The sequence below is a fragment of the Lycorma delicatula genome, chromosome 3, assembly GCF_047948215.1.
Source record: "Lycorma delicatula isolate Av1 chromosome 3, ASM4794821v1, whole genome shotgun sequence".
In the NCBI taxonomy this organism is placed as follows: domain Eukaryota; kingdom Metazoa; phylum Arthropoda; class Insecta; order Hemiptera; family Fulgoridae; genus Lycorma; species Lycorma delicatula.
In genome coordinates, this window is record NC_134457.1 from 161,226,385 (window position 1) to 161,243,149 (window position 16,765).

Below are 16,765 nucleotides of genomic sequence, written 5' to 3' on the forward strand. Positions count from 1 at the left end.
GGATCACGCCGATACTTACCCGGAGGACGAAACGCCTTACCACGTCTTCTTTAGATGTCCTAGGTATACCGAGGCGAGGAAAGTATTATTAGTCATCCTAAATAGAGATGTTTGCACCCGAGATCCAGGACATCCTTCTGGAGTCCGAGGAAAGCTGGAAAACCATCACCAATTGATAGAGGTTCGCCAGTGATGATGATCGGACTTAAAAGAATGGGAGGTCCTGCAAAGGTATGAAGCGCTGGGGGGTACGGGAATGGACAGGCCCTCGGCTGAGTGTCTAGGGGATCCTAGGGGGCCCCTGGCACTCTGCCTTTCTGGGCCTAATGGCACATAAGTCCCCTTCCTGACGAAATGGTACCAGGAAGGGGAGGGTAACCATGGGTGGAAGTTTAGTCGGTAGGACACAGGCACACACACACATTTAATAACATCTTGCGGAACCTGTTAGTGAGCCCGACACTATACATAAATGGTATTCCTCCACCTCTGTATAAAAAAGAAAACCTACACTACCACTAATTCATAAAAAATGTTACTCTTGTAATATTATTTCTTCTTTAATACTTTAAATGGTCTTCTGAAATAATACAAATGGTCACATAATCTGTAATTATTTTTATCAACTAAATGAAGGTAGCACACAGTTGCTGCCAATGGGTTACACTTAGGTTTTAGGCACCCCACAGTCATTTTAAAAAATAAGACTGAACTTGCAGAAAAAATAATTTTATTTTTCTACTACGTGTTTCTTAAACTAGTTAGTAGTAGTTTTGTCACTAGCTCTGAACCACAACAATCTAGTTTTTCTACCCATAAGAACAAATTAAATGAAATAAAACTGAAATGACAAAGATTAAAACAAAAAAGAAACAAAAATAAAATATAAAAAAACAGAGGGGGTTTTTAAAAATATATATATAGTTCTGTACGTTTTTTTAAAATTAAGGGCTTAAAGTATCAATTGAAATTTATTCCTAAATTAATTATATACACTAATTACTGTCCATTAATTATATACACATAAAAGGAAGAGGGGGAATAAAATTTTGCTTCTAATTTGCCCAAGGGAGACGAAGGTCTAAAATATTCATACTTAAAATCCCAAGTAAAATATGTCAATTACCTACCTGTAATATGTAAAAACAGAATCTAACAACTACAGAACTATTTTAAAAATACATATAATATTCATTAATAAATTTATTTTCAAAGATTTGGTTTTTATATAAAAATTTTTTATAATGCATTGTATATTTACCGGGAATAAATAAATTAAATTTGCTATAATTAAATGATTTAATTAAAACATAGATTAAAGACCTAGGTACATTTTTACAACATATAATTGATATTTGAAGATTTTTATTTTAATGGTTTCAAAATAAGTAACAGACTAATGCTACGGGTCAAGAGCACCATTTAAAAAAAAATTATATGTATTACTAATACTAAAGTTTTTATAGCTTTAAAATATAGTTAGAAATCATAAAACAATTCATATTATGAGTACATAACAAACGGGTGGGGGGGGGGGGTTTAAAATATTATAAACTCTAATGCAGGGAAAGGTCTAAGTATAATGTTTGGCTAGCATAATTTATGTATGGTCCTCTAAAACCATCCTTTTAGTTTATCAATTTATATATTTTCAAAAACGTTTATCAGTGAGTGCAATTTAAACATCTTTTTTCATATAATTTGAAAATATGTATAATACTGAAATAGATCTATAACAAATAGACAAAAAAAATTTTTTTAATGTTTCTATAAGTGACATCATTTCTTGAATTGCTTTTTTGCATACATTACAAATCTGTAAATACTATTTTTCTATCACCCTTAGTTTTAAATAAATTATGCTTCAAAAAAAATTAAGGGAAAATATAGTTAAAATCTGTAAAATTTATAATTATGCATGGCCATACCTGTGTTAGAATGATTTCACTGATGCTTTTCATTTACAGATAGCCTCAGGCAAATCCTGAATTAATGTCCAATAGTAACTGGCTATCATGTTAATATTCTATTTCACTTTATAGTGGCTTACCATCACCAAAATGTCTCAGTAGAAACACACCCATGTTCATCACTTACATTTCCAAGGTTGTCTAGGAAAAATCCAGATGTGAGTGAAAGAAATGTATTTTCAAAGACATATTACATCCCACACCTTTGTATGAAGTAAGAAGTTGCTTAACAGTATCGTGGTAATTGTCGCATTTTTGTTTGCAGAGAAAAGTTTTGCAAACGTGTTTAAAAGAAGCCCAAGCTGCACTTTCTACATTTATTTTGTTAAATACATCATCTTTGACCAACTCTCTTATTTGAGGACCAACAAATATTACTTCTTTAAATTTTCCTTTACTTGCATTCAAACATTTCTGCCTGATGTACAAAAATCCGGGATTGGGACTATCCTTCTTCATTGCTTTTACAAAATTTTTCATTAGTCCTAGCTTGATATGGAGAGGGGGTAAAAATATTTTTTTTGTGTTTAACTAAGGGCTCATTTTTCCCATTTGGAGTTAAGTTGTCTCGTTTCTTCCACACTTTGGTAACATAATGTTTATCCCTAGCTCGGTGTCCCATTCGCAAAGAAAACACATATACTTAGTATAGCCTAACTGCATGCCTAACAAAATAGCTATAAGTTTTAAATCACCACATATGTTCCAGCTAAGTTTTTTATAATTTATTTTTTCAAGAATGTCTTTCATCACATCGTATGTCTCTTTCAAATTAATACCATAAGCGATTGGTATCGAATGATATTTGTTACCATTTTATAGTAGAACCACAACTATACTTAAGACGAATCTATGAAAAAGCACCAGTCCTCAGATTTATGAACTTGTCCAAGTGGAACATAAGCTCATCAATATTTGTGCAATAAACTAATTTTCATCAATAAAGTAATGAGATAGTTCTTTTTGTCAACTTCGAAAGCCTGAAAGTTTTGTGCTGTTTTAAAGTAAATTCCAAATTACAGTCTTTATCCTAACAGTTCAGCTTGATTTTTTGATAAATTTAAATCCCTAACAAAGTCATTTAATTCACCTTGTGATATGTGGTTTATTGGAAGATAATTCAAAATCAAAATCATTGTCTTCTTCAGTACTGCCAGATTCTTCATCGCTGCTTTTGAAAAATACATTCACAGGTGGCCCAGGAACTGGAATAATTTCACTGTGAGGTACAGGCCTGATTGCAGATTGCAATGAAGGATACTTTACAGTATGTTTACATTTATTTAGAGATTCTAGATACACTTGTTAAACAAAAGTAACAATCGGTTACATGATCCTTTGGTTCACGCCAAACCATAGGTACACTGAACGGCAAAGCCTTCTGTGTACCTTTCTGCCATCCTCTTAAATATACAGAACAATTAGTACATACTATATGAGGAGACCACGTCTTATCCTGATCACCAATTTTACACTGAAAGTACAAATGATATGCTTTTTTAATTAAAGGTGTAATGTTTTTCTATTTGATTTTACGGTAAACTCACCCCATACGTAACAACAAAAGGCATCCACAGTATTTACACAATTTCAAGGCATTATGACATCCCAACCCTGAAGGGGGAGGTCACCACCTTGTGACGTTACCGGTCGCCACACCACCCCCTTCTGTTCCAAGCCCTGAGGGGCTTTACCAGAGGTGTCTTTAGACCCTCTAACTGATTACATCTCACAGTCATCATCCAGGCCTCGGTCAGGATGCCACCGATGTAAATGCCTCAACAGACATCTGCATCAGTAAAATACAAATCAAATTCGCCTTCATATAGGCCTCAAATGGACATCTTCACATCCAACCTAACATGATTCCCTCAAACTAACTGACCGAAACCATGAACCCAGTGCGTAGTAAAGATTTGACAACACCATTTGTGACTGTGAATGCCTCAGAAAATGAACAAGTTTAAAAGTTAAAAGGCATTATGACACTGCACTGTTAACAAACTTAAGAAAGCAACAGGACTGAACAAAATTAATTCATTCTTAAATCGAATCTTAATACAAAACACACAGCTGTGTTTTCAGCTACATGTTTTGACCTGCACAGACGTGATTAATTTTGTCGATGAAGGCTCAGTCGTCAGTATTAGATATGATGTCCATAATATGTCACTATAATATGATTTAATTCTTTGTCTAGTATAGCTTATAAATTATGTCAACAAAGTTAAACAATAAAAAATGAACTAGCTATAAGTTGAAAAATAAAAAAAATCCTTAAATTAAAATAAAATTTTTTTCAAAAATGGTGGGTGATAGAAAGATTCTAAGTTCATATTCATTTTAAGTATAAAAAAGCAGATTAAAATCATGTATCGCATGTTAGGAAACGGACAAACAAAAATTATGTTTATGAATATAATTTAATAAAAGATTTACATTAAATCTATATTACCTATAGAGTAATAATGGCAGCCCACAGAAAAAAAAGAGTATTTTATTTGTGAAATTAATTTATGTGTTACCAATATGAGAGCCAATCTCTGAGAATAATGAAGATCTCCTAACAACCTGTAGTAAACTGAATGAAATGTGCAGATTCCTACGCAAGTTAAACTAACCATATTCTATCTTGAAACATTATTAAGTGATGCTACTATCTAACTTTCATGTTAGTGAATTCTCAATTTAAGAAATTAAGTGTTGTAATAAAACTAATCTATGGTTCGTTTAAGTTTAAATATAGCTACTTCTCATTTCAGATTTGTATTAAAATAAATGTAATTATTTCATATGATCCTACAAAAGTGATACGTGGATCCTTAATTTATTTAATAACCTGAACTATGATAAATTCACATTAAATTAGTAAATTGTTTTTTTTACATACCTCTGCTTCTCTCAAATACAGGTAAATCTCTTTTCTGTATTCTTCCATATCATAGAGATTTGGGGAAACAGCTCGTTGAGAAGGTGGCTTTGTTTCAGGTGTAGAAGGTGTAATTATTAAAGATCTGTCGATAACCATAGGTGATGATTCACTTGTTTCAAAAAAACTACCTTCAGACATAGGTTCCTCTTCATCAATCAATTTTAATTCTTTTAATGGCAGTCTATTTTGATAAACATCAGTAACTGAATCTGAAGAAATATCTACCTTGTCATCAATAAAAAGAGTTTTAATGTTACTTGTCTCTGCATTTGTACCTGTACTCACATTAGTATCGTGTAACACATGTTTTCTGGTGATAGTGCTAGATACCTTTTTACAATTTTCAGTTAAACCACCATTTTCTTCATCTTGACAAATAGAAAACTGTGAATTTTTATTTTGCGCTTCCACCTTTGTTTCAAGAATTTTATCATGGTGTATGGTAAAAAACATGCTATTTTTAGATTCTTTAGTTGCACCTCCATTTTCAGTAGGTTTGGCTTCCTGAAAAAATTATTAAATGAATGTAAACTTTAAATAAAATAATGTTTCACTATTAATTATAAGGATTAAAATGCACTTTGTTTCTTTACAGACTAGTAAAAATAGGTGTTCTACAGCTGTAATCTCATTTTGAAATTCATTCATTTATGGAAAAAACCATCTAGCTTATCTACTTCTCAAAGTGTAGATCCTACTAACAGGGAGTACAGAGATCACGGAAAATATTTTTTTTTTTGAAGATGAAATAATCTTCTTCCATGTTAGTACTTAAATTTAATCTTTATTAAATTTGAAGAAAAGAATCTATTATTCCTAAGAAAAAATAAGTTCTCTTAATATCTTTTCTTTATTCTTTTATAATAAATAAGAGAAATTTCACCACTTCACAGCCAAAGATATATTAGACACAAACACCTGTAGGCAAGCAATTTTTGGTGCTTATAGCACAGACAGCTATCTATTACAGACTGTGATTCCTTTTACTCTTAAACAGTTTAAAATTCTGTACTAATAAAACTGATTTTATTTTATATTACTAACAGGATTATTTTAAATAAGGAACTTATTGAGCTAATCATCAATCTTGCATTCAAAATTTGTATTATTATGAAAGTCAAGAGCTTATAAACACATGCAAACTAACCATTCAAAATATTCTGTTTTTATGGTTAACTACATTGACATTATCCAACTTGTTTGATCAAAGATAAATCCCAACAGTGGAAACAGGTATTTCATTTCAACTTGCAATATTTTTATGGAATCAATTTTTGTATGTCCAAGATAAGATATTTTATAGGTCATATTCATTTCATGTTTTTAGATAAGTTACAAAATTTAATATAACTTTTTCTAATATTGTTTACATTCCTAATGATTTGTTTTGCAGTCATCTTTAATTACCAAGGAAGAAAAATTTCCTGTAAATAACTACTCTTTTTTGCAAGAATTGTATTGTATACATTTTATAACATTACATCTACGGAATGTTATACATACTTTGCCTTATGAAAATTAGTTTATTATTTTTATTACAATAACTAAAACGTAATGTTTGCTAGTGTAGAGAAAGCAAGTGCTAAATAAAATATACCTGCTGCTAATCTTACCTAAAAAAGGGAAAAGTTAATAATCCATATAGACTTCAAAACGTAGCATGTGAAAAATATATATTCAGGTAATAAATAGAATGTAAATGTTTTTAGTAAAGTGCAATTGCACACATAATTATATCAAAAAGAGCTTTAAAAGTAATAACTGAAGAAGTACTAACATTTTACACACTGAAAAAAATTATTTACATTCACTCTTACATGACACATCAACAAATTTCTTAGAATGATTTTGAGTTCTGGAGTCTGGTAGGGACTACGAATGTTAAAATAACACTGTAGTGATGATTTAAGTATCTTGCATGTATCAATTAGGTCACCATATTTACATGAAAAAGATTAAGGAGGTAAATTGTAGTTTGTATAAGTGTTCATCATATGACAAATGCCTGAGCTCTCCTTGGGAAGCTTTTCTGCACCTCTTTAAACTCACTCCAATTCATTATCCTGGATAAAATAAAGATTCCTTATATAACAGTATTCAAATTTTGGTCCTATATACCATTTAATAAAATTTAAGAAACATGTCTTTAGAAATTAGCCAAAAGGCTACTAACATGTATTGTGAGACTTCTTAATTTTATTTTATGATTAAACCCATTTAGGATTTGAAGATATGGTAACTCCTAAATCATTCTCCTTGATCACAATAATCAAATCTTTGTTATTTATAATATCCTCAGATTCCATAATGTCACATAATCTTTCACAGGTATTCTACATATAGAAAGCTCGTTCAAAATCATGGTAAATAAAGAAACAGGATCACCACAACAGGTGATAGGTTAAACTACATCATAAAGACTTAAAAAAAATTTGAAGTTGACAACGTACCATGTAGAAAGCCGATGATATTTAGGATTCTGCCAGTTGTCAGTGGCCAATTTTAGTGTGTTTCATTCTAAACTTTTATAATAAAATGATATACTAACAGGGATACAATTTTATAATTAAATTAAATTAAATTTTTTATAATTTAATTTTTTTAATTTGATGCAAGTTTTATTTTTATAATAAAATTATAAAAAATAGAGCTTGTAGACCTTGTAAATAGACCTTTTAGACCTTGTGATTCACAATCACAAGGTCTAAAAGAGACTATGAAGAATGTTAGTGGGAATATAAGCAGATGAATACCATCTGCACCAGGTGATGGTATTATCTAATGATATTAGAACTACCAAGTGTTTCCTAAGAGAGAAACACTGGCATCTCAATATTATAACAGTATTTGAAACCAGACTAGGTCTCAACAGGCTCAGTAAATTTAGGTTGGGTTCAATAATAAAGGTCTGAACAAACTCATTGGCAAAACTTTTAGCAGATATGTCATCAGCAGAGTTGACACTCCTACCACTGCATTCAAGAAATGGGATACCAAATTTATGCGCAATACTTTTATTTATAAATTTATAAAAACACTTCTCATTTGTTATGCTTTACCAGCACAGCATTGTTAATGTAATCAGCTTCTGTTTGGCAAATCTTATGAGTAAAAATATTAGCAATCTTCTTATAATTTTTAAGTTGTTAGCCCAATTGAATTTCCTTATTCCTGTATTTACAAGACTCTTTTTTTCTTGTAACAGGTTGAACAAATCACCAGTCATTTTCTAAAGAACTTTAAATCTTGATCTGGGCTTAGATACACATTCATCTGTTCCTTTCAACATAAATCATGCACATTAATCCTCTGATACTCTGAGTTAACAAAAATAAGAAATAATCATAATTTGAAGAATGAAATTTCATTGAAGATTCCACCCAGCAACCAACAAATAACATGTATGTAATTACAAATAAATATGACTGTTTACTTTTCCTGATAAGCAATAACTAATTCTAAATCCTGCTAGATTTGAAATGTGCCGTTCGAGAATATTTTTGAATAACAAAATTAAGAAAGTAGGCTGCAACTACACACTTTTACAGAAAGATATCACCATTTCTTTAGAGAAGTTAAAATCATTAAATATTAACAAAATATATTGAATCACTTAAAAAAGCAAAGCAAATCAAATAATTTCCTATCACTTTCATAATTAGACAATGTAGTGATAAACAGCAAAATATAAAATTATACTATACCTATTTACAACACTGTCATTATAAAGATGACAGTGATACATAAACCTACATTCCAGGTAAATAATTTTCTTTAATGAGTTTGTTGACCTTGTTAAACTAGTTAAGACTACAAAACTGACAAATTTTAAATAAAAATTACTGAAGCAAATCCATTCTTTCATAAAAAAAAAAAAAATAATTGGTAAAATTTAAAAACATCATATTTTATGAAAGTTTTGGACATTTTGACTTGAAGTTTCAGAAAAATTGATGGAAGCTGGTATTATTATGCAGTCAATTTCAGTCAAAGTAAATATTACCCATAACAATCACCCATTGTTTTTTTCAGTTAGCTAAAAAATACACAAAATATTTAAAAAGATTATACCTTAAGGAAAACTACAATTCTGATCTGACATTACCAAATGGTAAATCACACAATACTATAGGGCAAAAATTAAAGTAAAAATATTGAAAATTATCAGAGAAAATAATTTTTTTTATAAAAAATTGGACATGTAATCAAAAATGTATATCCACAGAAATTATTTATTTTTGCCATTATTAAAAACCATGTCTGCAAGTGGAATATATTCTAAGTGTTGCAAAAGATTTGTTTGCAAAAAAGCAAATACCGCTCCCCATTGAACCTTGACGGTAAGAAAAAAGGGCCTATGAGATTATCACCAAGAAGACCATTCCACACATTAAACAAAGACATGCATTGGAAATGACATGTAGCAGTCTCATGGGGATTTTCTTCTGCACAAGTGTGAGTGCTTCGATAAATTACAATGCCATTTTCTTGTAAAACAGGACTCATCAACAATTAGAATATTACTTAGAAAATTGAAATGATGTTCACATTTTCTAATTCACAATCAACAGAATTTTATCCATTTATCAAAATCAGATGGTAGTAACTTTTACACGTATTGAAAGGGTTTAATTATTGTTCGCATACATTATTTATTCATATAATAATTTAAGCTATCATTTGTCTGGCGCCACGGCATGCTAATGATAAGCAAATAAAAATGTTGTTGTTATTAATGTTTAATAACAATATCATGATTTGTAAAGCTTCACACCATTATTCAGTTTAGTGAAAGAAAGTATTTTCATTCTTAAGTCTGTGTTATTGTGTTACTCCATACAGTATGATATAGTTTTATAGTTAATTTTATTAACGGTTTTATTCAGTGTTATTTTCATTAATTTTAATTTACCCTGTGCTTATGTATCAATCAGGTTTTAACAATGAGTGATTCTGTCATGAAAAATAAACCAGGAAAATCCTTAAGTAGCTCAAAAAAAAAAAAAAAATCAGCAATGTGCAGTGTGTACAATGTAAATAAAAGCTTGCTTGCAGACAACCATTGTGCAGGGCATTATATTTTTCTTTTCTCGTAACATTAGACTTATTCAGAAACAGAGTATTCTGCAGACTTAGTATTGTTGATGATTGTAGTAATAAACATCATTATTAAACAATAGGCTTATATCCTAAAATTGTAATAATTTATTAATAGATTAATCATTTCAGAAGTATTCATAGAAAAGCTAAATAATATTTTTGCATTGGTGATTAATATTCAATACAAATGTATACTTTTCATTTTCAATAAACTGATTTAGTTCAATTCTTGGCATGTCCCATATGAATGGTATATTTATTTCTTCTGTAATGTGTGGCATATTAGTTTTGTGTAAAATGAATTTTTTTTCATTTTTTTTTGCAATGGAAAATTTAAATCCATAATTAAGAATAAAAAGCTCCAGAGTCAAGTTTGGAAATACTTAATAATTTATACAATTTTATAAAGAAAGTAGGTAGCTATAAAGTTAGGAGAATTAGAAGATGACAAACATTTAATACGAAAAGTATTAAATGTTCCTCTTTCACATTCAAAAATGTGAAAAAGACACCAAGAACCGCTGTACCTTATGGGATTTCACGATCACAAGTTCAAAAACTACGAAAAGAAATGGAGCATCTTCCTAAATCTAAATTGCAGTCATGTACGTTCAGCACACCAGAAAAGTATAAACAATGTTCAAAACCAATTAATGGATTCTAAAGTTTAGATCAAGGCGTTTTAAGAAGAATAGTTAACGAGTTTCACGCAAAACATAATGAACATCCTAACAGTATAGGGGAAGACAGCCACCTTGTTGCAATTCTAGTCGCCACACCACCCCTTCCATTCTGAGCCCTGAGGGGCTTTACCAGAGGACACCTTTAGGCCCTCTAACAGATTACATCTCACAGTCATCTACCAGGCCTCAGTCGGGATGCCACCAACATAAATAACTTGCACACATTTACAACAGTACAAAATTTAAACCTCGGCCAACCTACAATAAATAAATTATGTGAAAAACTTATAGAGTATTCAGTTTCTAGAAAAGAGTATTGAACATTCTAGAACTATACTAGCAGCTATCCTGAAAGAGTTAGGGCTTAAGTGGTGTAATAACTAATAATTATAGGAAATTATACAAATTAAAGAAAATTTCTATAATTTCCTTTTAATTAAAGGAAATTATAAAAAGAAGACATCTGGTGGAAGAGGATAAAGTACTTATGAAAAATAACAGATTGCAGAAAATAAAATTTTACGATTGTTTCTTTGGACAAATTTTATATTTTAACATCCCATTTGACGACAAAATTGTGATCTGTTAATCATAATCCACACTGGGGGAGAAATGGGGTTCATTCCGAACGCAATGTTAACTTGGAAAACAAGTTCAAAAAGCAGTGATTATCACGACAGCATCAACAACAATTTCATGAATTTGAATTTCATAGGCATCTGTAAAATTAATTCCTGGTCTTACCCCTAAGCCAGTAATTGTTATCGATAACGCAAATCCATATGATAGGAAATGTGGCATGATAAATTGGTTAGAAAAGAACAATACTCTGTAATTAATTCATGTTCATTTCTTCCAGAACTTTTTCTTCATTATTATTGATCTATTTTTTAATTACTAAAGAGTGTGTTATCCATGTTACCTAATATATTCTAATCTGTATTTTTCATGATATCTGGTATATTCTCTTCCATATTCTGTAGGAATAGTTCGCTTAGTTTCACTAATAGTAGTGGGTTACCAACGTCTAATCCATCCTTCGTTTTACATATTTTATTATTAAATTTAAATTAGTTTTGTTGAAGAATTGTTTCTAAAGTTTTAATAATTTCTATTTTCAAGTTATTATTTATTTATCTTTTCCTCACTTAGTTTCTTTTCTAAAATCTTTATAGTTTCTTTTAATGGTATAGATGGATATAAAAAATTTCTATGTCAAACGATACAATTCTGCAATGAACTGTTCTTACATTTTTTTAGTTTGTCTGCTATTTGATTTTACTTATAAAAATTAAAAACAAGATTTTAATTATGCAATACATTTAAAAAAAGGGCATACCCCAATGGAAATGGAAGAATCAATGAAATTAATTCACAAATGTGTTAAGGAAGAAGAATGAAAGATTTCTAGATTTTCTAAAAAAAAAAATCTAGAAATCATCAAATTATAAAGTAACAATAAAACAATCATAAATGAACAGATCAACAATCAAGCAATGTCAATTTATTCAAGAACCTGAATTTATTGAAAACATGAAATAGATAAATAAAATGAAAAAATAAGTATAACCATTAATAACAAATAAACATGAACAGCCAGATAAGGCATGACATCAAATATAGGGATGGGCAATGACTAAATGCTATATAAAGATTAACAGAAATTTAAAATCACCAGTACAATAAGTTCTGACAATGGAATGGTTCTGAAATGAATCAACATATGATAAAAAATGTACAATTACCAGATACCGATTCATCATATGTCCACATAGTAAAGTTTTAAGTGTAAAGGAACTGCTGAATTTGACCCATAAAACAATACAATTGGCGAAATTTAGTGTTGGCATGCTGACAAGCAAATGTTACATGTTTTTTTTAACATTAACTTACCTAAGACTCAAATATGAACTGATTCAGTGGTACCAAGATTTTTGTTGATGTGCAGGTCAAATTATAGGTCTTTAATTGAAAGTTAAATATATTGATTTGGTAATTTTTTTTTATTACCCAATTAGCGAATCAGATATTATTATATAGTGTTTATAGTTGTTTAGTTATATAGGATTAAATCAATATAATTATTTCCTGTGAACATTACTTCCCTACCATCTGCAAGTACATGTTTAACCATCAGGAAAATCACTGGTAATGCTAAACAACATTGGACTTACGATTGGAATTATGGGAGTATGGCAAAACTCAGATAGTCTGATTAAGACCCTATGAAACAGGAAAATGTATTGTGTAAATTTATTATTTTTTTATTAAATATTATGTAGGAGGTATAAAATACAATTTTTTTTTTTTGACAAATCATTGTTCCAGATTTGGTCAAATGCCTGAGACATATCTACAAAAGCAGAGATTAGTAGGTTTTTTTAGATTCAAGAGTTGTTCACTTGGTAAGCGGTGAAAAATGAAGCTTGAAAGCCAAATTGATGTTCAGGAAAAACAGTGTTTTCTTCAATGTGAACAATTAATCATTTTTGTAATAATTTGTTTATAGTTTTGACTGGTAAAAGGTTTTAATATTATGTACACAAGTGTCTTATGACACATTGATCTGTAAAGATTTTATCAAATTGTTTACTTGATTTTAAGCTTAATTGTATAGGAATAGTTGTTTTTAAAAATCTTTGTTTGGAATATAAGATCTTTACAAGAAAGATCTTAAAGAACTTCAAAGGTCTTTAGGTAATAACCTGGTGATTTTTTATTTCTACAGATTTGTCTTTTACCTTTATGCAGATAACAAAAATTTGAAAGTAGACAGACTAAGGAGAGAATTTATTTATTTCACATAATTTTTCTTTAACTAAGTAGGTTATTATTAATCAGTGTAAATATAGAAGGTGAATTCTCAATCAGATATGATTCTTCAAGATCAGATTTTACCCAGGTATTACCAGGACAACTAATTGCTGAGAAGGGATGTTTTGACAAGTATTTACATTGAAAACCGTAACAAAATGTGAAAGGGATGAAAGAAAATTTTGAAACAATGTTTGTTTATTCTTACTTGTGATATTTTAATAAGTCCCTGATAAAGCAAGTCTTCTGTGGCCAAAAAAAAAACTTTTTTTTAAAAAAGATTTTTGTCTATACTAACCTATCAGATTTTAAGGGTTCTATATCCACAATAGCAGCTGACTTATTCAAATAAATAACAGTAATTGCAGATGGGCTGTTTTACAATATCCCATACTGTGATTAGTTTTTAGTAAGCAAGAATCTGATATCCCTCAACCAATAAAGCTGCAAAATAAGTAGTAAGATTTACATTCAAACCAGGAGAAGTTGTCTGAAAATAGAACTTTTTTAAATTCTGCAAGCAGTAAGATGCTGGAACTGTTGCAATTGATCATTTGTATTCTAAATGTACCTCTCTAGTTCAAACATCAGTTTGTCAGAGTTACTTAGCTTTTGTGTTTTGATTATGTAATGTGGATCACTAAAAAAAACAAGAAATAATAATAAAAAAACAATCAATTAGAAAAGAACTGCTGGAAATTAAAATGGCTGACACAAGGAGAATTCTTATTTTAGTTTGTAATTAATTTAGTTTTGGTATTTTAACATCTTTACTTTGAGGTTTATTTCTAAAGTTAAAATATTATGTTTTCACAAGAAAAACTGCTGGAATTAAAGTTAAATATCAATAAATTTAATATATCAAAATTAAATTACAGGCCAAAGTTTTCATTGGTAAAAAGTAATATTTAACAGCATTTTCAAGTTGATTAATAATAATAACTGCCACTTCCTTGAAAAAAACCTTATTTTTTTATTATAATTTCTGAATGAATGAATAAATTTGCTGACAAATTCCTATTCTTCATAAAAACTCTTAAGACTCAAACAGAATTGCTTTTGTGATCACATAATACAAAACAAATAACAAACAATGAAATTTTCAAAGCCACAGGTTCCAAACAACTTTGATACAATTTTTTTTTGTTAAAAATGAAATTTTACAGTTCCTTTTTTTGTGTAATGTTTAGGAAAATGCAATTTTCACAATATGTTTTACTAATTATTCTAACTTAAATGAACAGGCTGAATTTATATAGTCATATACATCACATTAAAAGCTAACCAAAGTATATCATAAATTTGATGTTGTTGGTTCATTATGAAGATGTATGTTCATTGTGTTTTTTGTGGGCAAAGTTTAAACCAACAAGATATATACCACATCACTTTTTGAACTATCAATTCTAATATCCTACTATTTAATAATGAATACTCTCATTCTCAGAAAGAATGATAAGAGATTATGTATGTATTACTTGACATTTATTTTTTGTTTGCAATTACTAATAATTTGAATAACTTTTTTTAATAATATTAATATATTTCAATTATACTGCGGAGCAAAATAATTCTGTCAGTAATATAAGTAATCAGAACTTGCCTGATTAGGACCAAAATACAGGTAAGATTATTATTTAAAATAAAGAAACTGAATTTGAGGGTTAAACAATTAATAAAATACGCAAAAACAGAAAATATAAACAAAAAAGAATGGAAATCAGAAATAAGAAAAAGGTTTAGAAAATCTGGTAAAGAATATATTAATAGAAAAGAACTGGTAAGAAAGAAAACGTTTTAAAGAAAGCTGCCAATGCATAATGAAATATTTCAATATAGACAGAAAAGCAATCCATGACAAGAATTGATTATCAAATTATGAGAAAAATCATTTTTACTTTTAATTTATAGAACAAACAAAATGTGTGTATGTAGATGGGAAGAAACTGTACTTTTTTTCAGTACTTCTTTGGGGTTAGTGGGGAGAAAATAAACTCTGTAAGTTTATAACTTTTAAAAAATAATAAATATTAGTCAAAAAAAGATTTATAATTATTCTGAGAAGTTCATATCACTGGTATTTTAGATTTCTGTCAAGTGAAGAAAGTAATCATATAAAATCAGCTGAACCAAAATCTAGTGAACCAGGCTGCAGGGCAATGTCAAAGAAATGAACACCAGTTACAGTGCAATTCAAAGATTAGTAAACTTTTTAGACATACAGTCATGTTTCCTTATTAACACAAATAAATAAATTATCTGGCTATTTCCTCAAGTTTTAAGTTTAATCAATTACAATATACTCAAATTAAGCATATTTCAGAAATAAAAGAATTTCCTTCTCTTCTACTCAAAACTTATTGTTTCAACCTACAAAGAAAAAACAGACCAAAAATAATAAACTGCCTTTATATTTTCAAATTTTCAAAGCCAAATGAAATAAAAATCACTCCTAAGTTAGATGAAAAGAAAAATTTGCATGGCATTCTAAATTATTGCCCTGAAGGTTTTTTAAAACTTTACAAAGCAGTTTTTACAACAAAAAAAATTATATCACCATATTAATTTTAATCACTACACTAATTACTATATTTTTTAATGAATTAAAATAAAAATATTTTTTAAACATTACTTAGTTTTTATTGATAATCTATTAAAAGGCCTAACAACTTTTACTTTCCAAGTGACTGGCAAGTACCCAATTAAAAAAAAAAAAAAAGTGAGTAATATTAGGGTTGTGGGAACCAATCAGTCTAAAAATATAGATTTTTAAAAACTTTTTTAGAGTATTTAAACTTTTAATAATAATATTACAATAAATTTCATCATAATTTACCCTCACTCCAAAAAAATTTACATGACCATTTATTGGCTGGACATTTTTCAGTAGAATTTTTATTAGTTTCTTTCATTTAACACTATAAACAAAGACAACTCAAAAAATTTTCTTAGGATGTGATTTTGGGGGTGGGGATGCAGAAAAGAGTAAAAATACAGATTTTTTTCACGTATTATTATTATTTCTCCATTACATGACAATAAATAACCACTGTCAGGAAAGTATAACAACTGTTGTCAGTTTTTTTTTTTTTAATTTTATTTATGTGTTCTTATTTGATTACAACCAGGAATAGAATCATAAAATATTCTTTTTTTAAATAAACTGTTATTTTAAAACAAAGATTGGCATTACCTATAGTTTTTGCTTCTTTTCTCAAAATTTATGACTTTTAAAGTATTCTTGGTTTTTTCCTGGGATATATTGC

The 16,765-nt window shown here is 29.0% G+C and overlaps 1 protein-coding gene across 1 annotated transcript in view; it reads right to left on the reverse strand.

Annotated features, from left to right (window-relative positions):
• The window catches only part of CycA (cyclin A), a 50,163-nt gene that overhangs the window by 26,883 nt on the left and 6,515 nt on the right, over positions 1-16,765 (reverse strand). The window contains exon 2 of the mRNA XM_075359003.1: positions 4,861-5,406. Within this exon, the coding sequence (XP_075215118.1) occupies positions 4,861-5,406 (546 nt within the window). The remainder of the gene's footprint in view (positions 1-4,860; positions 5,407-16,765) is intronic.